Below are 24,239 nucleotides of genomic sequence, written 5' to 3'. Positions count from 1 at the left end.
TTCCCCTGATATTTCTTTATCCAGCTCATAACTCCCTACTGTTATCTCCCTCCCAATCACCTCCACCCCCTCTCTCTCCCTTCCACCTATCCTTCCCTCCTAACAGTTTTTGAAAATATTCCATCCATGTTTTATATTCAATGTTAGGTTTACTGTAACTCTTCTCTCCCCCGTTAATTTTATTGGTTCTCTCCCATATCTTTCCTCCTTCCTTGTTTTTCCACTCCCTATTGATCGCCTCAACCTGTTCCTTCTTCCATAACTGTTTTCTTTCTATTATCTTTTCCTTGTATTCCCTCCTCAGTCTACAAAACCTTTCCCTCTCTTCCCTCCCTCCATGCTTCCTAAAGTCTTTCAGTGCCCTCATAACTACTCTCCTCAATTCTTTGCACTCACTATTGTACCACCCTCTGCCTCTTCTACCCTTTTCCCTCTATATCTTGTAACCTCTGCTACCTTCTTAATGGGGTATTCTACTAGCTCTACGGCCCTATCCACATTATTATATCTCAATGCTACTTTACACCCTACTTTAATAATTTGAAACTCATTCTGTAAATACTTACCCAGTCTCACTTTAGTCTCCTCTGTCCATTTATATTTAACGAGTCTCTTATCCTTTTCTCTATCCCTCATTCCTTTTCCCCACCTATTCCCGTGCTCCCTTCTCCTAAAGTTTATAAATATCGGGACATGATAAGACTCAGCCCAGTCAAGAACCTCAATATAATTTATTCTCACCAGCATATCCTCCGAGCTGATTACCAAGTCAATAACACTCCCTCCTTGCTTCGTAACGTACGCCAACTTCCCTTCGCTATCCCCAGTCTACCATCGATTCAGAATGTACAGATTACCTGCCGAGCATAATTCCAGCAGTTTCTGCCCATAACCATTTATTCCTATATCTTAACTCCTTCTTTCTTCCCCCTCTTTATTGTATACTGGACTTAAGTTAGCTAGTCTAGTATTCCAGTCACCCATCAATATCACCCCCGCTTCTTCATACTTCTCACTGATCCAAATTTCCTCTATCAGCTCCTCGAAGAAACTATCAATTGCATATACTGAGCCACTAGGGTGGTTATATAAAAAGGCCAGGCATACCTCTTTAGGCTCTCCCCCACCTAGCTTAAACCTAACCCAAATCACATCTTCCATCTGATTTTCTAATACGTCAACCAAATTGCATATTTCTTCCTTAATTAGCAATGCTATTCCACCTGGATTTCACCCCCTCCTCCCCAATTTTCTCTTCGTTATGCTCCTTACCACAAACTCCTTCCATGCCAGACTCTTCCCTTCTTCTAACCATGTCTCTGAAATGGCCACAATACTTTTATCACCCCACCCCACTGTTACCCAATTTACTTAGCACCCCCTTCAATATTTACAAATCCTATTTTCCAACATGGCTATTTATTCCCCTGTCCAGCCGCTTCCCTCCCTCCCTTATACACTGAGCGGCACGAAAAACGCAACACTTCAATTTCTTTCAAAAACTGAAATTTATTCTAAATTTATGACACTTTTATGACACTAATCCACCATCTTATGATGGAATATTGTGGTACGGTCCAATCTAACGGTCTAACAATGAAAAGAAAAGACGATTATAAACAAATTGAACACATTAAGCGAGAGATGCACATTTCAAGGAAATTTTGAGTAAGCTCATAATGGTAATGCACTGTGTTTTAATGTTACACACTTCACACTTTCACTTCACACACCTCGGAGACTATCTCGGAGACCTCTGTTCGCATCTTCAAAAGCGTGTATTGCCACCTCTTGCAGCAATGACGGCATTCAACCTTTCAGGCATGCACCTGATTAATGCGGTAATGTTCTGTTGAGGAATTATCTCCCATTCTTCCAGGAGGGCATTCCGTAGGTCCTATAGGGTCTCTGGATAGCGGTGACGCACTCTTCTCTGCAGCTGGTCCCAAACATGCTCAATGGAATTCAAATCGGGGCTTCGAGCAGGCCAAACCATAGCATGAATCTCTGTTTCATCCAAGAACTGTTGCACAATTCTCGCAACATGTGGGTGTGCATTGTTGTGCATTAGTGTAAAACCATCACCAATAAAGAGAGCGAAAGACACAACATGCTCAAGAAGGATTTCCTCCACATACCGATGTGCGGTAAGGCTCCCATGCTCCATGAAGACTAAATCCGTCCTTGCAGTTGTATTGATTCCTGCCCACACCATCACAGAACCACCGTGAAAATGCGTCCTGGAAGAGAATGTGCAAGGGGAATACCTTTCCCCTGGCTTCTCTAGACCCTCTCTCTTCCGTCAGGTGATCGGAGGCCAAATCACAACTCGTCGATGAACAACACTTGATCCCATTGTTGTACTGTCCAGTCAAGCAAGCTGTTCCCTTGCGAAACGCAGTCGAGCTGTGCGATGCTCTCTGGTGAGTTCCGGTCGTGTAGCAGGTCTTCTGGACTGAAGATTGGCTTCTTCCAGTCTTCTTCGAACAGTTCTCTCACTAACATTGACCCCTCGAAATTGGTGGAGTCGATTTCGTGCTTCAATAGCGCTGGTGTAACGGTTGCGGAGAACATGAAGCTGTAAGAAGCGGTCATCTTTCTCCGATGTTGCTCTTCTCGGGCCTAATCCTGGTCTCCTTGCAAAGCCTCCAATTTCCCTGTACCTTCGTACGGTTCTGGAAATTGTAGAAGGTGTAGTACTCAACACTTCTGCAATGTAATGCATGCTGCGACCATCTTCCACCAAAGCAACAGCTTTCTCACAGAAAGATCCTACAAACACGTGTGATTGAAAGGGGAACAATTAAAGGTACAACAATAAGCGCTACAAGAGCGGGAAAATATTATTGGCTCACATCCAGCAATGTGTTTTCCAGGTTGCGCGGGAAAAAACAATTGAGGCTAGTGCAATAAACAATCAACACTTCATTCTTTACTCACAAAGCAACACCAATAGCATACCCCGTCTAAAAACAATGGTTGAAGTGCTTCACTTCGATTAAATAGATAATTACACATCATTTATTGGGTGTTGCGTTTTTCGTGCCGCTCAGTGTATTTATTTTCTTTTGTTATGTTGGTCACTCTACTTCTCATTACCCTCGCTCCTTCTCTATCTGCTCCCACTTCCTCCTTTTTACTCATTTTGGCACTCTCTTTACTAGTCTTATTGTCCTGCCCTTTATTCTTCTTACCCCAAAAATCTTTTAAACTTAGGCTTCTTCCCCTATCCAGTCCTTCTCGGCACCTTCTTTCTTCTCCTTCCACTGCTCCGCTTGCGTGTCAGCACCAACTCCTCCTCCCTCAGTGTTCTTCCCATTGCCCCTTTCTCTCCTGGACACTGGACTTCGGTCACTTTGCTACGGTTATTCACTACTACGTCAACATACTCGGCACTTGCTTTGACATTCCTTTCACCTTCACCTGCTGATTGTTTGCCAACCTGCTGATGTTTGTAATCCATTTCCTGAAGCTTGTTCACTGCCCACACACGTGACCACCAGCCATTTACAACTACCAACTGCTGGCCTCTAATATGTGCTCTCAGGCCTTGTTTTCTAGCTGCCCATAAATGTTTCCTTAAAATTCTCAGTTCTTTACTTCCATCGCTACCAATATCGCTCAACAACAACACTTCCTCCCCTTTTATATTTCCATTACTTAACACAATATCCGCCATGAGGGTGGATAAAAACAACACTTTAATGGACCTATTGCCCTTCCTTCTCCCCACTCTGCACACATCATCAATGTCCACCTCGCTAAAGTTGATCAGTTTATTTTGCACACATCCACCAGCTTATACACTAACTCCACTTTATTTTCTCTAGCACCTTCTTGTATTCCGTAAATATATTTTTCCTTCTTTCCTGATCACCATTAGCTCTTTCCATCTTCACCTTTACCAGTTCCTCTTCCAGGTTTTGAATCTTCTTCTACAGTATTTGAAACTCTTCTTTGTTGCTTTTCACCTTCCCCTTTATCTCCTCCTTGATGCACTGCTTAATATCCTCAGCCTGGTTCGTTATCAGCTCCCTTACTTGCTCCGCCTGACAAGCCTCTTTCACCAGCTCTTTTATTACCTCAATTTCTTCCCATCCAAGAGCGCCCACAGTCTGGACCTGGTCCTGGATTTGTCTCCACTCACCATATCATTAGCAATACTGCCACCACGACTGCAACAAGCAGCGCTGCCATTATCCCCTCTTTCGTATCCTTCATCTTCTTATCCTTTACCTCTTTCCTCTTCCATCTGCACTACCAACTTCCTATCGCAGCCCTATATTGTTGCAAGGTGTTTCCCATTCCGCAGCACTCACTCAGCACATCCGTTCTTTCTGCTTGCTCAATCAAGACTGAAGGTTTATTGATCAGGATATACCATGTTTCTCTGCATTTGAAGGCAATCATTGGGAAATATAAGCAACAACTTGAAGCAGATCTCCTTGGCAATGACGGCAGTTAGAAACGTAAACGTTAATTGATGTTTTTCATGGTGAGTACATTAATACCACAACATTTGTGTACTAGGTCTAGATACTTGTAGTCAATCTTGTTCTGAGGAATGATATTTCATTTTAATAAATCATTTTCTGTTTGTTCTAATCAGGGAGTAGGAATCCATATACAATTAAAAAGTCACTTATTTTTGGAAAAATAATTTTTATTGAACAGTAGACTCTACATCTCATTCCTATGAAAGTAACGAAATTATGCCCACCTTAAATCCTTTATACACCAACAATATCCTCTGTCTCACTGAACTTCAGTCATCTCTGTATCTTCTATACACAGATCATCCAACATTTCTTCTAGAGTAATGCGAGGTTCATCAGGGTCTTCCATATCATCAATATCCACAGCAATCTGCTTGTTGCGATCTCGAAAAATGTTAACATTTTGTCGATATACTGGATCCTCCTCAAGGTCATCCAAGAATTCATGGTAGTCACTGGAAAGAGAAAAAGGAAAGATATGAAAGTAAAAGCATACCAAATATTTTGAAAAAGAACTATTCAGCACAGCAATACATTAATTATACTACACTTGCCGATCAGGGACGATAGGAGTACATTTAGTGAAATTAAGAGAATTTTCTTGTCATCCAGAAACATTTAAAAATAACCTCATGAACTATAATTTCTGTCATCATAAAGGGAGCTACTTCACAGACGCTGAACTAAACCTCTTGAAAACTTCATTATTTCCCTTACTTCTTGATCATCTAGTTTCCTTCTAACTATGTTAAGTTTCTATACCAAGACAAAACTTTATAACTTAATGTTTGTGATTCAAGTGGTAGGGATTAGATTTTATCATGGAATATTTCTGTAAAGTGCATGATGCTAAATAGACTTCCTCAGCAGTTTACTATCGGTATGTACAGCAACTAACAATCTAAAGAGACTGCACTAAATAAGCAGACACTTTCTCAGCCCAGAGGTTAGAAATAAGGCCATCAGAATTCTTAGTTTCCTACAAACCAAACCTGCAGGGATGGAGATCAAATGCTTGAAGAATGTCATATTAATTTTTCCTTCAGAGTGCTCTTTGTTTCTATCTTTCTTCATGCTTGTGGTCAGTTCATAAGTCCATCAATCATATTCCAGTAGATTTCTTTTTCATACTGACACACAAACATTTCAGGAAAACTGTGGAATACACAGACTGAAGAGGTTAAAAGTAAGACCAACCCCCTTTCTTCCATAAACTTTCACTCTGCTTTGGTTCTGCCCATTGAGGTTTGGGAGTTTCACTGGCTCAACTGCATACCCGCTTTTCAGGGTTTAATTATAATTCTGCTCGACCAATCCCAAACAAAGCTCCTACAACCTGCAGATTAGTTTACAAATAGGTAAATAAACTGTATGATTATATATCTATCACAGACTGGTGAATGTGTTTTCTTCAAACAAAACCTTCCTGATCTTATATGGCCAACCAGCAGGCACAATTCGTCTGCTGAAAACATAAGAGAACTGGAGACAATTCAGAATCGGGCAGAAAAACTAAGAAGGGTCCCCTTTCAGCCAGCCTCTCTCTCTCTGAACAGCTGTTATGAAAGATACACCTCTGGTACCTTCTATTCATTGGTAATGTCACAACCCCCTTTCTTCCATAAACTTTCACTCCCTTTTGTTCCGCCAAATGAGGTTTGGGAGTAATCCTTGTTCCCTCCTTCACAGACTCAACTGCACACCCACTTCTCAGGGTTTAATTATAATTCTGCTCGACCAATCCCAAACAAAGCTCCTACAACCTGCAGATTAGTTTACAAATAGGTAAATAAACTGTATGATTATATATCTATCACAGACTGCTGAGTGTGTATATGAAAGAGAGAGAAAATACGCACGCAGGGTGGGCGTGGTGCAACGAGCTAATCCCAAGTATTTCTGAGGTCACTAGAGCCACCTGGCTTTTTTTTTACAATTTGGTTCATGTTGCACCAACACAGATAGGTTTTATGGCGACGATAGGAAAGGCCTAAGAGTGGCAAGGAAGCGGCCATGGCCTTAATTACTTAATTAAGGTACAGCCCCAGCATTTGCCTAGTGTGAAAATGGGAAACCATGGAAAACCATCTTCAGGGCTGCCGATAGTGGGGTTTGAACCCATTTTCCCCCAGATGAAACATTTTGGGTTTTGGCAGGAAAGCCAGCAGCTAAGCCACTAAGTTAATTGCCCCACCCAAAGAAAGTAATAAAAATTTTAAAAACATCTGCTGCTACAGCCAAGAAGGGCCTTTGTCTACCTGGGCCTTCCAAGTGACCCGCTCAGCCAGAAGACCTGAAGATTACAAGGCAATATGTGGTCAGTATTATGAATCCTCTAGGCCATTATTCTTGAGTTTCTAGACTGAGGCTGCCGTCTCACCTCAACTGTTCCCAAGTAGGCTGAGTGAAGACTGAACCAGCCTTCAGATATAGCAAAAATCCTTGAACCTGTTGGGAATCTGAACCCGAGGCCTCAGGGTGAGAGGCACACACGCTACTCCTACTCTGAGAGGTTCACCAAATAAGGTAATACTCTAAACTCTTCATGCCATTTAGGCCTACTGCAGTCTACCTCTTTACTGTAAGTCTGGATGCTATTATTATTACTCAAGACCTTAAACTATGAACTCCTTATAAATCTCAGCACACAAATTAATACTTTTATCAACTTCCTTTCCTACATTACTATGAACAAACTGATCCTGGAATAGAACTGGGGGGTTACTTTGTTCTATACACTTTGAACTGCAATCCCCAACACCGATATTACCGTATTTTCTCGCGTAATTAACACAATTTCTTAATGAAAAATACAGGCGAAAACTTTGGATGTGTATATTATTCAAGGAATTCAGATATTTAAAAATTATTTACAATTCATTTACATTTGAAAGATACATCAAATATAATATAATATAATATAATATAATATAATATAATATAATATAATATAATATAATATAATATAATATAATATAATATAATATAATATAAACACAATTGGTTCAATCATTTGCTTTTATCGTCATCCGACGTAAAATTCCAGTGCAAGATTTTTTCTGAAAAGTCAAATAGGGTACATCAGGTAAGTTAGACACGTGGGTTTGAAGTACTGACATTGGAAAATATTCTTCCTGTTACGAGCTGACAATACGACCTGAAGTGAAATGAACATGAACTAATAAAAGTACAATTCATGTAATGTCATAACAATGACATACCGGCAAAAAAACAAAACAAAAAACTGTCCAACACGAGAAGGGCCGGGCACCGAAGATCAACATTTTGCTAGATTTCCTTAAATCGTTCGTATCCAATCTTGTACAAGTGACTTGTCCATCCACCCCTTTTCTTGAATACGAACGTGAATCATTTGCGGAAATTTTGTTTTAGGCATTGTTTTTCATCTTAGAACAACGTAAGGTGCAAGCTTTCTGCCATCAGCTGTTACAGCAAGCATTGCAGTACATCGTTGTTTTTCACCTCTGGTAGCGAGTACGATAACACTTGATGTTCCTTTCTTATCGATTGTTCGACTTTGTGGCATATGGAAACTGACTGGAGTCTGACCTGCGGTTCCTATTTGGGAGATTAAATATTCCTTTACTTTACACTTCTCTATCACAAAGCAATGAAAATTCGTCATTCGTAATTTTTCTTTTGGCATAATGTCATTCTTCATCGAAGAAAAGTCCATTTATCTTCATAAAATTAATCAAACCTCAGCTAACCTTCAAATCCGAGACACTGATACCATATGCAGCGGCTATTTCTCATTCTTTAAAATACAGCATTTCGTGAGAAACGGCTTATCCAACATTGCGTAAAGAAATCATATATTTAAGCAGATCCTCCTCTACTTGCAGAAACTTGCAACTTTTTGGTCCGCGAAATGCTTTGCAAGACTTGAGTCGTTTGAAGTGCACATCTCTGTTAACGCGCTGGCGTATGTTGCATTCAGACACTGAATACTTGTGGCCCGCTGCCCTATTCCCGTATGTTTCGGCATAACTGATCATCGCGAGTTTGTATGATCCAGTATTACTTTAATACTTGCTCAGTGTGGACTAGCAAACAATTTTGAGATCACAGAATATCCAGTACCCGAAACACTCATAAAATATGTTTGTATCAGACTGGAATAGAGTGTCACTAGTCACTTCGGCACTGATCCTCTCACTGAACTAGTGCAGTGGGATTTCCTGCAGCTAATAACAGCATGTTGCCCTGTATTTGGAATGACCACTTTCGCAATAGGAAGGCTGCTACTTGAGTAGTTATCTTCTTTATTTCGAAACGCATCTGGAGGTGTGTGATGGATGTCAAATGTGTGAACATTTCTTTTTCTTCCACTTTGCACCCAAAAATATTGGGATGTTGCCATTGATGCTTTCATGGCCTGTACTTATAGACACAATACTGTACAGGCTTTTGGGCTTATGCCATGTAAAGAAAATAAGGTGAAATTCTTTAAGTTTCGCAGAGAACTGTGCTCTGCATCATCAGAAGAAAGGCTTCTTAAACAATGAGCTTTTGAAATTTAGACGTTATAATAGAAGTGGAAATGGTACGTTCGTTCATCACCAGATGGCTCTCCGGATGTGGCACAGCGCTAGCGTCTGAAGTGGAAGCTAACCGAACCATCAAAATCAGTTTAAGAGGGTCACATAACAAGTGTACGTAAGATATGACACTGACACAAGCCTGGAATGAAACACCTGGCGATGAGGAACATACGAATTTGGAAAACACTGAGACGAAATAACAATAGTGAAGGGACAGGGAAAGGAACTACCTACGTAAATCCTTAATGGCTGGCAACCAGGTATTACTTAATTGATAGCCAGTGTCCATGTTGAAATTGTTAGGATTTCTACGTATTTCCACAGCTTCCTGTATAATCCTGGACCTGTAGTGTCTAGTGTTGGTAAGAGCTCAAGCATCTTGGAACATGACATCATGACTAAACATAATGGCATGTTAGAACAATGTGTACCTACCTGTAATACATGTTGTACTTCTCAGAGAACAGAAAGATAGCACAGTCACAGAGAGAAGAAAATAGAGAAATTGTTACAGAAATATGTTTTTTTTTTTTAAACATATTAGTATTTAAATTAGATGTGGCAATGCAATGATTTTACTTTAATATTAATAACTTAACCGTATTTTACTATTATCTTCTTTGTTATGAAATTCAAAGGGAAAAGGGTTACCTGAAATATGTACGCATACCAAACTACTGTGATAATAGAGGGATTTGACAGAGAAGTAACCAAACATAAAAGAATGGGACAGTATTGCAATGTACTTTCAGATTCATCTGTGGTGTCACCATCACTATCTTCTAATAAAATTTTGCTATTTCATCTCCACTGATCAAGTTCAGCGTCTCTTTCTAGTTCCAGCTATGTTCTTCGTACTCTCAATAGTTTCTCAGCACTCAATGATATCCGACAGGATGGACAGCTGTACATAAAAGAAAATATACACAGTGAAACCTCGATTCTCCGTTTTTCGAGGGACCATGAATATAAAACGTACAACACGGGAAAATAGAAAATCCGGGAATGAATGAAAACCATCAACAATTTGGCTAAACATCACAAAAATTAAATATGTACAATTATAATCTTACAAAAACTCCTAAACCAAACCAAACTATAGCCCCAGTGGAACTTTGCCTGCCAAGCGACCACTGCTCAGCCCGAAGGCCTGCAGATTACAAGGTGCGCATGGTCAGTGTGACGAATCCTCTCGGCAAATATTCCTGGCTCTGTAGATCGGGGTCACCATTTCACCATTAGATAGCTCCACAATTAAAGGTATTCACGTAGGCTGAGTGGACCTGGAACCAGACTTATATCCAGGTAAAATTGCCTGACCTGGTCGCAATCGAACCCGGGCCCTCTGGATGAGAGGCGGGCATGTTAGACTGCGAAACCGCATTAATTACTGGTACGCGAGTTCAAAATCTTGGTACTTTATATTCAATTTTACAGGGGAATCTTCGTCAGTTTCCCGTGAAAACTTCTTTCAGTTCAGCAACTTTGATTAGGCTGGCCAAACTTCGAAAAATCTAATAACGCCACGCCAAACGACCACAAGTAGTTTTTAATTCTCTCATCTAATGAAATAAAGAACATTACATACAAAAGCACCCAAAATGATGGCAAAATCCGTTCATTTCTTAATCTTTCATTGTAATTTGGTCTCCGGTATACTGTTCGTAGTCAGTTTCTGGAAATCACGTACCGCGCAAATTAGGCCTACATCGACTTTTAAAGGTTATGTTGAACTCGAAAACATGGTTTCGAATGTAAGTATCGATTCTTAAAAGTTCTCAAATGCATTATATTCAATTCTGCGCGCCACAAATCCAATCAAATTGGAAATATAAAAGAAATATCAAAACTTCAGAAATTACGGTTATTCGTGACCTTGAGGTCATCTGGAAAGCGCGCTCGCTGCACATGTCAGTACGACAACCATTTAAAACTTAACGTGCGCAAATAAAACGACTGCAGTTTTTGGTATTTTAACACGAAAACGTAAAATTCCCAGTCTTACATCAGGACCGAAACAGTAATAGGCAATCCCCAGACCTCCCATGGCTTTCTTTTTTTTTTTTTTTTTTTAAATGTAGGGTGCAACATCTGTTTTGGTCTCGCTAACATATCATGTACGATAATATCAAAAGGTACTGAATTTGTGTTAAGAAGGAGCAGTTTCGATTCCTGCCTGAAAGCCCAGTTACTCTGCAGTGCCCTGAGCAAAGTGCCGATTTTCGGCAGTATGATCGAAAAAATGTAAAAATATAAACATCTAACCCTGGACATAATATGGACGTTTTATACGTGCGAACATATGACGAAACTCATTCCGTCTTCAAGCAGAACTGTCAAAATGCGCTGTGTCTCCTTGCAATTGTTGTGGGCACCCTCTGCTTTATGATTTTCTGAGATTCTCTAAACAATACCAGCCGAATGCGATGCTAGGATGGTCTCTTATGCAAGTTCACCGCCAATTGCTTTTCTAGTACCGATACAGTACTTACTTTAATTATCGCAGTGACGGGGCGTTAACGCCAAGATCCATAAATATGCCATAGCTGTCCTTTCGTGAGATACAGTTTATTAAAAAACGATTGATCGAGGATTTAGCATTGATGGGACTGGAATTTCTGGACGGTTGATCCGGGAAAGCGTTTCTTCGAGGAACGGATAATGCGGGACTTTTACAACGTGATTTAATTACGATGCTGCGGGACCACGTAATTTGAACGCATATTCCGGGAAAACGTATTTTCCGGGAACGGATAATCGAGGTTCCACTGTACATTAGAAGTCCGTTATAGCGAGAATTCATAACAGCAAAAAATTTACTCGCTATAACGGATTATCGTTATATACGATTTTTCCATATAAGTCGGAAAACACCCATGCACATTAAAATTGGTATGAAACGGCAATCAGTTTGTTAAAATCTTGCATTTCCGCAGATGATATCCACACTATGGCTTACTTGTTTGTTATTTTACGAAATCCGATACTACATGAAAGTGTGTGTTTAATTTCATTCTGAAAAAAAATATAGTACCATATTTCTCCAAATCCAATATGAACCCCACTTTTTCCTTCAAAAAATTTAAATCAGCCTCAAAAAGTACTTTGTAAAATCATATGAATGCCTTATTGTACAGTAGGCCTACGCATTTTTAGACGCCGAACATTGACTTTCGTCATGCAGTATTTCTTTCTTTTTTTTTTCTTTAGCTGCACAATTATTCTTTATTTCTGCGGGTTTAAGGACCATTAACTTAAAATTGGCATCATAATGCCGAAGAGAACCGCTGAAACTTTGCCGGCATTACCTATTCCATTCGTCTCTACAATACGACGATCCATCAGAAAATTATTCTTGCTGTCTATAAAACCGTTACTTTTACTCAGCGTCGGATATAACCGGTTACCGCTACACGCTTGTCTCGTTTGCCGGGTTCGGCCAAATTCAGCGACTAACGTTGTATAGGCCTAATCGCGGAAGTTGAAGGTCAACGAACAAGTTTATTGTGCCACGGTATGGCCATTTCGCCCTTTCGTGCACATACCTCACAATTTCATCTTCGACTTCCTGAAAACGTCCTTCCTTGTTGCGGACCACTGAATGCATTTTTTGTACAGTACGCATTTTTTTTTTTTATTAGCTCTTTGTCTTCACGCTAACACCAAATATTGGGTTTAGTTAGGCTATGCCGTATTTTCTTGTGGCTGCACAATTATTCTACATTTGCGAGAGTTTAATAACCATTAACTTGAAATTGGCATCATAACATCGACTAGAACCCGTTGAAAATTTGCCGGCAATACCTTTTCCACGTATCTTTACAATACAATTATCCATCACAAAAATATTCCTGCTGTCTATAAAACTTAATTTTACTAAGCGTCAAGTACAATAGACACGTTATAACTCCGCCACTGAGTAGCCATTGCCTTTCTAAGAATTCGAAGGGTCGCATGTTTTGATGCCATTCTGCAGATTTGAGAAACGTTTTTATAGAGACCAATGGAACACCATTCTCTCTTCACTATTTCCTGAGATCCAGTGACGTTACACTGTATAACCGGTTGTCGCGGTTAGCGGTGTATAGCGAAGAGGCGGTCGTTTATTGTCAACGAGTTCTGTGCGCGTGTGAAAAGAAGCAGCGTGGTTACTGCGGTAGTTGCCAGTGGTATCCATTAACTTACTGTTAGGCCTTGAGTTTTCACATGAGATTCTGAAAAAAAAGTTTTTGATTCGGAGAAATACCATATCACTCCAGAGGTTTCTGTGGCAAACACCTCAGTTTTCTTCTTCAAACAGCGTCACCTAACCTAACCGAAAACATATTTAAAATGCATGTAGAGAAATGATAACTTCCTCGCGAAAAATTTACATGTAAATAGCCTTTTCGGAATTTAATTAGATGCGAGAAGATATCAAATATCCTCTGAAATCAGTGATGTACTCCGCCATATCTTGAGACGTATCCCATTCTTACTTAATTTCCGTATATAACATTAAAATTAAAATTAAGATATCGTTTACTTCAGTCTTTACTTTTAACAAGTTAATAACTGCTATCGGCCACGTTATTTACGCATTTATTACGAACGTGTTATCCTCTTTCATTTAGAATTTTCTTTAGAGAACAGCACTCGATGGGTATTACTAATCTACTCCAACATCGCCTTTGAATGTCAATGAGAGAGCTCGCAAATGCACAAAGTAAGAAAGCTATACCGTACCGAAGATGATCGATCGCATTTTGTTGCAAACGTTTCAGTTTTCTTACTCAAACAGCATCAACCTATCCTAACTTAACCGTACTACACATATGATGAAAACATATTTCAAGCGCCAGTAGAGAAATGATAATGTTCTCGCAATAAATTTTCGTAGTAGCCTTTCCGTAATTTAACCAGACGCGACAAAATATAAACTAACCTCTGAAATCAATTAAGCACTCTGCCATAACTCAACGTGTATCCCATTCTTACTTAATTGCAGTATTTAGCCTCAAAATTAAGCAGTCGTTTAGTTAGCCTTAATTTTTAACGAGTTAACAACCGTTATCGGACATGTTATTTACGCATTTATTACGAAAATATGTTCTCTTTCATTTCAAATTTTCTTAACGGAACAGCTGTCGACGGGTATTACTAACTGACTCCGGCATCGCCTTCGAATGTCGACGAGAGAACTCGCTAGTGCACATAGCGAGGAAACTATGCCAAAGGTAATTGATGTTAAAAATTAAATAATTGAAAAGGATATTCAACCTATTCAATACTTAAAAGAAAGAAATGTAGTCATTACATTCTTATTTAAATGGGACCGGTTTCGACCTTAGTCCAGGTCGCGCTTTTTACTACATTTTTTCTTCTCTTTACAATTGTTTTTTCAAGTCAACTGTTTTCCAAGAACTTAGCAGGAGTATCATTCAATTATACTGATTTGCGTCGTATATTTTTATATACGTACTTAACTTCCCGCAACCGAGACAAATTCTGGAGCTTCAAAACATTCTCCACTCTACTTTGGCGTTCGAGACCGCAGCGCGTGACCTTGAATGGGCCGCGCTGATCACCAGGAGCTGGCGGTTTGCTACTACAAAATCTATTCGTCTGCGACTTTAAATTATTTATTATCTTCGTATATTATTTGATAGTGTTTTGTGACTTTGTGCCTGACAGAGTGTGGTGTCTTGACTTTGTTCCTAACAGAGTGTGATACTGACCTATTTGACTGTTCTCCAATTTTCATAAACATTGTACATCTTTTTACTTCATCTAAAGCATTACTTTGTCAATTTTATATATTTTTCATCTAAACAGTGTTATGTGGCTGAAGATGTTGATAATATACGAAACATGTACCACTTTTGACCATTAAAAGTTGCCTTAAGCAATCATTGTATCGACTAGGTGGAAAATAAATAAATACTTAATTGTGAATCTATTGAAGTGCGATACGGACCATGAAGCTGATTTTATGTAAGTGATAGGTCTCTCGCTGTAACCAAAGGACAACACAGTTTAATATAGGAATTTTGAAGGGGCAGAAAACAATCGTCGCTATAACAGAGTTCTTGTTATATACCGTACTCGCTATAGCGGACTTCTACTGTACAAGATATTGCCAATTTCACAAATACCCCGGGCACGCATAAAGTGGCAGAAAATACCTGGCAGGTCTGCCTAATACAGAACACATGACTGCCATTTTGACGTGCACATGATGCAAATCAGAGAATCTGTGAAAAGACAAGAGTACTCAAACCTAATCCACAGGAAAGAGGTTCAAAAACAACCACTCAGACGGAAGAAGAAGAACAAGATATCTATAGTGGCTAACTCAACTTAGGAATGCATTTTGAATTTCAAAAATGCCAAAATGCGTCAAACCCAACGCGTTGATACCCTTTAGGCACCAAGCCCAATCGAGGGGTCTGACGTGGTTAGAAAGTTGGGAGTCCTGTTGGTAAGAATAATTTCACCATCAGAATGATGAGCAGCAGGGTAGAAGAGGTGGTGGTATATAATTTCTTATCACTAGATTGCGTACCAAAAGCCTGGATTTGATTCCTAACTTTTCCGAGTGTTCATATGGAGTGAGGGCATATGAATGTTAAGCCTTGAGCAGACCCCTTACTGTTATTTGACAGGAGTAGGCTATGTGCTGACACAGAGTCTTATGCTCTCCCTACCGAATTATCATCACCACCACCACCACCACCCCCACCACACATCCTCACGTACAGGTTGTCCAAAGGTGTCAAAAAAACTTACACTAGGCTAGCTGAACATGTCCTCAGACAAACACAACATAAAAAGTCATATGTCCAATAAATAATATGCTGGATTCTTAAAGTAATTCAACCTGAAAACACCATAAGCCCACAAGAAGCAAAGAATCAACTTCACATGAACTTGTACCATCCTCTCAGATACAGTTAATCCATGGTGATATCAATTACTTTCTTAGAGATAAGTTTAAAATTTATGGAAAGAAAGTATGAATAAGAAAATTTCTTTTATTTTTAATTAGTATTATCACAACAAATAAAAGTAACATACCTAAATGATTTATACTGTTTCTGTTATATAATAATCTCAAAATATACAAAGCTGTTTAAATTTTTTTTCAATACAATTGGCTTTTACGTTGCACCAACAGAGAAACTGTAGGTCCTATGGCACGATGGAACAGGAAAGGAGTAGGAGTGGAAAGGAAGCACCTGTGGCCTTAATTAAGGTACAGCCCCAGCATTTGCCTGGTGTGAGAATGGGAAACCACAGAAAACCATCTACAGTGCTGCCACCAGTGGGGTGATCTCCCGAATGCAAGCTCACAGCTGCGCACCCCTAACCGTATGGTCAACTCACTTGGTAAATACTTTTTCCATCTCTTCATTGAGGAAATGAATAAAATGAAGATGAAAAATGTGTAATAGTATTCACCTAGCTCCGGTATTGATATTAGTGTTGTCTTCTGCCAGGTGCTTGAGTTTCCAGTTTCTCTCTCTTCGTCTAGCTGCTCTGTTTCCATAGAACTTCTTCACAAGGATTACATCAGGTATTTTACTTGTATCCAGTTTCTCCAAGTTAGTGTCATTCACATTACTATCACCAAGGGCATATCTGTAAACAAGAACACAGCATTACGAAAAAAATCTGTAAAGAAGAAATCATACCACAACACTTACTGTAAAGGAAAATAAGAAAACATAAGTAAAGAAATAATGAATCACCTAGGCAAGGATACATTAATAGAAAGAGAACACATTTTATATTACAACTTAGGGCCGGTTCTACCACCTACTGGTAAAGTAGCGCGTAACTTGCCCTCCGCGTAAAAGGATGTTTCCGTCCGACCACTCCCAGGTAGCGCTATCGGCAGCATAAATCGTCGTTACCCGGCGCGTAATTTATCGGCCACTTCGAGGGCCCGATAAGACGCCGAGATCCAACCAATAATATACAAAGAAATTTAAAAAATCTACTCAAGAACACACACTTTATTCTCACCGAAACAGAATCTCCTAAACTTATAACTATGAAACCCCAATTACCATCCGCAAGGGCCTACCCTAAAATACACAAAGAAAATGTACCCATGAGACCGATTATAAACTATAAAGCCAGTCCAACCTATAAGTTATCACAATTCATTCAGAAATTTTTGAAAAAGCATTATTCATTTTTAGCAAACAAAACAATACAAAACTTAATAGATTTTTGCAACAGAACCAAAGAACTAAAGATTGAAAAACAACATACACTTACTTCATTTGATATAACAAACATGTACCCTAACATTCCTATTAAACAAACAGTCAAAATAATTGAATCTAACCTAAAAAACCATAGTAACTTGAGCACCTTAGAAGAATTCGTGATTCTGCTTAAATTCGCCTTAAACAATAACTACTTCAAATTTCATGATACCATATATCGACAACAAGGATTACCTATGGGATCTCCTGCTTCCGGAATATTAGCAGAAATATATATCGACCACCTAGAACATACGTCAATTAATAAAATAGATAATATATATTTTTGGTGTAGATTTGTCGACAATATCTTCATAATTATAGATAATAGATTCACTGATGCAGATACTATACTAGACAAACTTAACAATTTAGACCCCCAAATTAAATTCACTAAAGAAACAGAAAATAACCGTACCTTAAATTACTTGGACTTAACAATAACCAGACATGACACTCACTTATCTTACAAGATCTATAGGAAACCCACACACACTTTAAATACCATAAAAAATGACTCCGTTCATCCTAACACACATAAAAGAGCAGCCTATTATAGTATGATACATAGAGCTTTCAATATCCCAATGACAATAGAAGATCGAAATAATGAATTAAAATTAATCCACGACATAGCCAAATACAATGGATACAGCAAAGAAATGGTCAACAAAATCATCCACAAAATAAAATCCCAACCTAAAACTAAATTAATCAAAACAGCCAAACCGAAAAAAGATTATGTCCTATTTACCTTCAACAACACCAATATATATACTATAACTAATATCTTTAAGAAGCACAACCTGAAAATAGCATTCAAAACCACACACAACAGCACTTAACACTATACACAACACCAAAACAGTCAATAATAATAATAATAAATACAACCAATCAGGTGTCTACCGCATCAAATGTAACAACTGTGACAAGCTACATTGGACGTACAGGTAGAAACTTCACCGTCCGTTATAATGAACATATAAATGCAGTAAAGCACAACCATTTCTCATCAATAGGCCAACATGTAGAAGAATCTAAGCACAACTTCACAGACATCAATAATGACATCATGATATTAAACATAAACTCTAATGGCCCCCTGCTCAACATAACCGAAGATTTCTATATTTCTTTGGATCAATATGCTAACCCCGATCATAACATTAACGACATTACAGAGAAAACCAGTATCATTTTTGACAAAGTCATTCCTGCAATAAAAAATGACTTATCTCAAATTAGTAAACACACGTCATAACAAACCGACGAATCACAAACCTAACCCCGCCCCTACCTTCACAATAGCCACTCCTCCATCCCCTCCACACAGCTCACGAGCCCCAGACGTACTCGCAGCAGAACACAACAAATCTCCAAACATATCGGTACACAACCTCCACAGCAACAACAGTAAGTACTTTTTTCATTTCACACATACATCCAGGCATTCCTTCATACATACGCTATACTCATATTAGCTTTTCTTTACAGATAACAACCATATAACGTGCATAGACGAGAGAAGTGTCACCACCAACTGCTCTAAAATTAACCCTATCTTGCTGTATATATAAATCTTACCTGACTACATCAACAGTTGAATTGCACAGTACTCAATTTTCAAATTTTACTGACAAGAGTTCTTATAACATACCAATACAAAGTATATCAGCCATAGAACATTCTCGATATTCAACTTAATCAACACAAGAACTACAAGAGGATTGAAGAATGAATGCAACGCAACATGATCTCAAATTTTAATAGACGTTTTTAAAATATACCATGTTTTAATGTGTTTAATGTGCTATATTTTTTAGTGTCTTATGATGTGGCATATATATTTTAATGTGTTTATGTACTCATGTCCATGCTCAATCAATAGGTTTTAGTTTATTCTAACCATCACCACTTTTAATCAGAGATATTTTAACGCAACATACTGCAATATATTTTACTTCCATTTTTTATCAGACATCCGGATGCTCTTACGTAACATCTTTGTAATTTTGTCCTATGACTGTAAATGTGTGTGCTAGCTGATGATGGCCAAGATAGGTCGAAACCAGTACTAGTGCAATAATTCATTCACAATAAATGTATTGATCGGTGGAACATTTTTCTTGTCTATTACAAGACTTTACCTGCCGGGCAAGTTCTGAGAGCTGAACATTATTAGCTGTATTTCTCGTGATATGCAACTCAAATTAGCTTAGTATACTGAAAAAAGCATTATACTATAACAGTGATCGATATTGTATTGCAGGATTTTGAACATTAATGCTTCCCTTGAGTTGTAACGGTCACACCAGCCTCTCGCATCGGTAGCGCAGGGAACACATTTTATACGTCAAGCTTTCATAAAGAAACTTTAAAAGGATATAAAATCAAAATCTATTTGGAAATCATTTCAAATGGGCTTTAATTTTCTACTTTTCAGTTTTCGGACACAAGGTATATATTATTGTATGAATCCTAATTAATGCAAGTGTTCTCGTAGCATAATGGTTAACACGCTCGCTTCGTAATACGAAGTGTGCAGGTTCGAGGCTTTATTATGACGAAACTTTTTTATTTCTATTATTAGCGTTGTGTTAATCTGTATGCCTCTTTCCATACATTCTTTGGTTAATAATGTTTTTCATTGAAATATTTAATCACAATATTATGTCTACTAGGAAAGTTGCTTTATATGTATGCTACTTATAGCAAGTGATGTTATGATTAATAGCACATAGGACTGTCGCCCAGGTAGCAGATTCCCTATTAGTTGTTTATATAGTCTTCTTGTAAATTATTTCGAAGAAATTGGAAACTATTCCATTCCCGAATTCCTCTTCCTATGAATGGATATTTATCCCGATTAGTTCTTTACATTTACAGTACCTTCCAACTTTATCTTCAAAAAAGTTAAAAATTAGAATGAAATGCTTTATCAATAAATGGAAGCATGTGGAACTAAACGAGGTCACAGAACTAGTTGCAAATAGAGCATCGTGGAGATACTTAATCAATTCATAGAAGCCTGCAGATAGAATGCTCAAAGGCAATAAGTCCGTAAAGAAGATGTGTGTGTATATACGTATATGGAGTTAAGAAATACAATGAAAAGCTGCGTACCTTCTATTACAGAGCGAGTGACTTGACCAATCTACTACGAGAATACTTTTAAAAAACGCTGCCTTAAATGACAGGTTATAACTGACGTAAGAAAATGTAATCTTGAGATTTTAATCCCAATTAGGTATTGATATTGAAGATCATAGATTAAAATCACGAAAGCTTGACATGAATCATCGTCCATAACTCTTAAGACTCCCCTTTTTGGTGATAATCAGCAGACACAAGCACAGGGAAATAAGACAATCGAAATGGGTTTCATGCATCTGACGATAGATGGCACCACATTCGAAAGCGAGAAATCGCTGAAAATCAGTGTAGCCAACTTCGTATATCGGTGTCTAGCTTCGGGTAGGTACCTAGCGCTTGCGCGGAAGTGGTTGGACGCAAGCCAATGTACCAGCCGATTTACACCTCCCAAATGAATACAGACAGTATATTTTAATTAGAGAGTACCCATAATAATGAGAGTTCCTATAAGAATTACCATGCCATGACAGCTAAATACATACATCTGAAATATGCACATTAAATAATAATAATAATAATAATAATAATAATAATAATAATAATAATAATAATAATAATAATAATAATGGCTTTACATTCCACTAACTACTTTTACGGTTTTCAGAGACTCTGAGCTGCCCAAATTTAGTCCCACAGGATTCTTTTGGTAGAGACATGAGGCGGACGTATTTGAGCAACTTCAAATACCACCGGACTGAGCCAGGATTGAACCTGCCAAGTGGGGTCAGAAGGCCGGCCAGCGCCTTAACCGTCTGAGCCACTCAGCCAAGAGAAGATACATCTTTCCTGCGTCATCAGCTCATAGAAAGTAGGTGTAGTCAACAAGCGACTGCGAGAAATATGTCCTAATTTAGGTTTCTGTACAATCCTCTGCAGCAACAGTATGCCCATAAGAAGCTTTATTTCATCCTCATTTGTCCAGACCTGGTCTTAATCTACTTTTTGTCTGTTCAGCTAAGTTCTGGCATATCTCGTCATTGAAAAATAATTCAAATATTTAGGTCGGTTTTCCCTAAAAACTCTCTCTTTACATTACGATTGAATTTTGGATCAAAGCGGGATCTTCTTTGTCCATTTTGAGTCTAAGTTGATGAAGAAGTAGCATTGGTTGGAATATTATCAGTATTATCTTCATAACTGTCACTGTCATGATCACTATTCGAACTGGAGTCAAACACGTGTTGTCTCTTTTGTGACTGCTGAACATTCGCATCAGCTGGACCCGAACCCTGTACATTCGAGCCTACAGTACTTGTTACAGGTAAATTCCTGTCACTTACGGATTCCCCTTCGGCAGAACTTACTCCACTAAGATCACTATCCTCCCCACTAAATTCCAACATTCCGTTTATCATGACCCATAATGTTATTCTTTCTCTAACGGTGGAGGCTGGTAATTCCTTTTAGACATTTTAGCAGGAAAAAATGTAAGAAAAAGAATCGAACAGAACCCTGGTCTCTGCAGTTTGGAAGGAAATCATGAATTGTGCCTGTATTACGGAATACATGCGTACGATAATTTAAAAAATGTGTAACTCGTGGTAAACACACGTTCCTGTCGTGAAAGAAGAAATCAAGACTGGGGAGTATAAATCAGATTACAGTTCTAATTTGTCACCAGAAAGGTCTGTTTAATATCATAATCTCCAGAAATCCTTTCTACAGCAATATTATTACATCCAAGAGACAATCAGGCGATGAGCTTAAGCTTCAGCGTGAGGCTATTAGGCTTTAGATCGTTCTTGCCCGGACGAAAGTTGCGTTCTTTATGATGCAACTCGTGGATGACACAACATACCTGAAAAAATTCACACCAGAGGGCAGACTCATCAGGAATACGCTGCTAAAAGAGAAATAAACAACTGCAGGTAGGAAGTTGAGAAAAAAATTAATTATAATCGGCGGATATATATGCGTTCCCCGCCGAGCAAGCAATTTTTAGCCGCGGATCTCGCCACATCACCCACTGAACAGGTTAAATTTCTTCCTTGAAGGGTTTGTGAAATGAGTATGTGGTTTCTGGCGCATCAAACTTCTGAGTATGCTGATAAGAAGTCTATGATCCGTCCAACAGTCATCCATGTTTCTAGCTGTCTTTGTTATGAGGACGTCTTTCTTGTCGGGTTATGATGTAATCAATAAGGTGCCGGTGTTCTGAACGTGGGTGTATCCACGTAGCCTTGTATCTGGTTGGTAAACGGAATTGTGTGTTGGTGAGTTCATGCTCAGCACAGAGGCCAAGGAGAAGTAATCCATTTGCATTACAGTTTCCAATGCCTTGATTGCCCATGACATTACCCCATAGCCACTCTAGCACTGAAGTCACCAAGTAATAATAATTTATCCATGGTGGGCACTTTGGAAAGTATTGTATTCAGTTGATGGTAGTATTGATCCTTAAAATTTATCTCCAGAGAGTGGTATGCTTCCGCATGATCACCGTTGGACTTTGTAGGAGTAGGAGGAGAAAATGCCATAAGCATGACTTTGTTTAAGGTGGACCTCAACTTGCAGGAAGGAGGCCCACACACTATGTTTTCAGAGCCTTTCATTGCGGCACACGTAGTATGAGATAGGCAGTAGCAAGCTCCAAAACTGCAATGGACTGCCACAGACTTCAAATTAGTGGAGTAGCGCTTATATAGCCAGTCCGTCTGGCTTTATCCTCTTCTGCCTCCACAGCCGTAGGGAAACCATAATATTGGAAATGGACCCTCTTCCGCCTGTTTTGCCGTTGGGCACATTACTCTGCGTTAGGGCCCTCCATATTTATGTCCCTTGTAGAGAGGATGTCCCAGTATTTTAAAGTCCCCAGGAATTGGGCTACCTTTTGGTCCACGGATCTAAAGATCATCCCTATGGGAACCCCCTATATGCCACCCAGTGATGCACTCTGAAGGGGATAGGTTCCCCTGATTACTCATTGGTTGAAGTTATTCACAGAGATGAGTTTCCAATAACCTATGTACGAATGGATCGATCATTATATAAACCTTTAGTGACAAAGATGCGTTGTTCTGGACTATTAACCTGTGTTGCACAACATTACAATGGGTTTATACATCATATTTACAGGTAATAATAAATTATATACCGTATTTTATCGCATAAGCTCCCCCCTCGCATATTTCCCTCCCCTACGATTTTTCATCATTAAAAATTATTAAATATCGCGCATAATTCCCTCTCCCGGTTTCTTCTTATTGGAGCGGCCTTCGAATGACTTGATAATGGACAACAATGAACACAGCGGTACTTGACATAAAAATGTTTCCATTGTCCCAACATACTGTAAATTTGAACAGCGAAGTTGCAGACGTGTTTCTAGGTCAGTTTCTTACAAGACGTCATAATGTCGAAATATTCAAACTACACGGCAAAATTTAAATTAAATGTGTTATCTTACGCCGATACAAATGGAGTGAAAGCTGCAGGAAGACATTTCTCCGTTGATCCTAATTCAATACGGTATTGGCGGAGACAAAAAGATAAACTTATGACTGCAAAGGCAAGATCAAAATCTTTCCGTGGGCCAAAAACAGGGAAATATCCCGAAATTGATAATAACTGCTTATGTTAATGAACTTCGGAATGATGGTTGTGCTGTTTCTTACGAAATGATTCAGAACAAAGTTCGCGAGATAGCTGCCATGCTCAACATTGACAGAAAGGATTTTAAAGCAAGCATTGGTTGGGTGATTAATTTTATGAGACGGCAAAATCTCAGTTTACGGAGGAGAACATCTTTGTGCCAGCGTTTACCTCGA

General features: G+C 38.8%; 1 protein-coding gene across 1 annotated transcript in view; it reads right to left on the bottom strand.

Annotated features, from left to right (window-relative positions):
* Positions 1-4,653: 4,653 nt before the first annotated feature.
* The window catches only part of Nmd3 (60S ribosomal export protein NMD3), a 94,849-nt gene continuing 75,263 nt past the window's right edge, over positions 4,654-24,239 (bottom strand). Inside the window, exons 10-11 of the mRNA XM_067149211.2 lie at positions 16,502-16,681; positions 4,654-4,951 (exon numbers count right to left, since the gene is read on the bottom strand). Of these exons, the coding sequence (XP_067005312.2) occupies positions 4,756-4,951; positions 16,502-16,681 (376 nt within the window). The 3' untranslated portion in view covers positions 4,654-4,755. The remainder of the gene's footprint in view (positions 4,952-16,501; positions 16,682-24,239) is intronic.

Source organism: Anabrus simplex, chromosome 1 (assembly GCF_040414725.1).
Source record: "Anabrus simplex isolate iqAnaSimp1 chromosome 1, ASM4041472v1, whole genome shotgun sequence".
Taxonomy (NCBI): Eukaryota; Metazoa; Arthropoda; class Insecta; order Orthoptera; family Tettigoniidae; genus Anabrus; species Anabrus simplex.
This window is presented reverse-complemented; position numbering and strand designations above follow the sequence as displayed.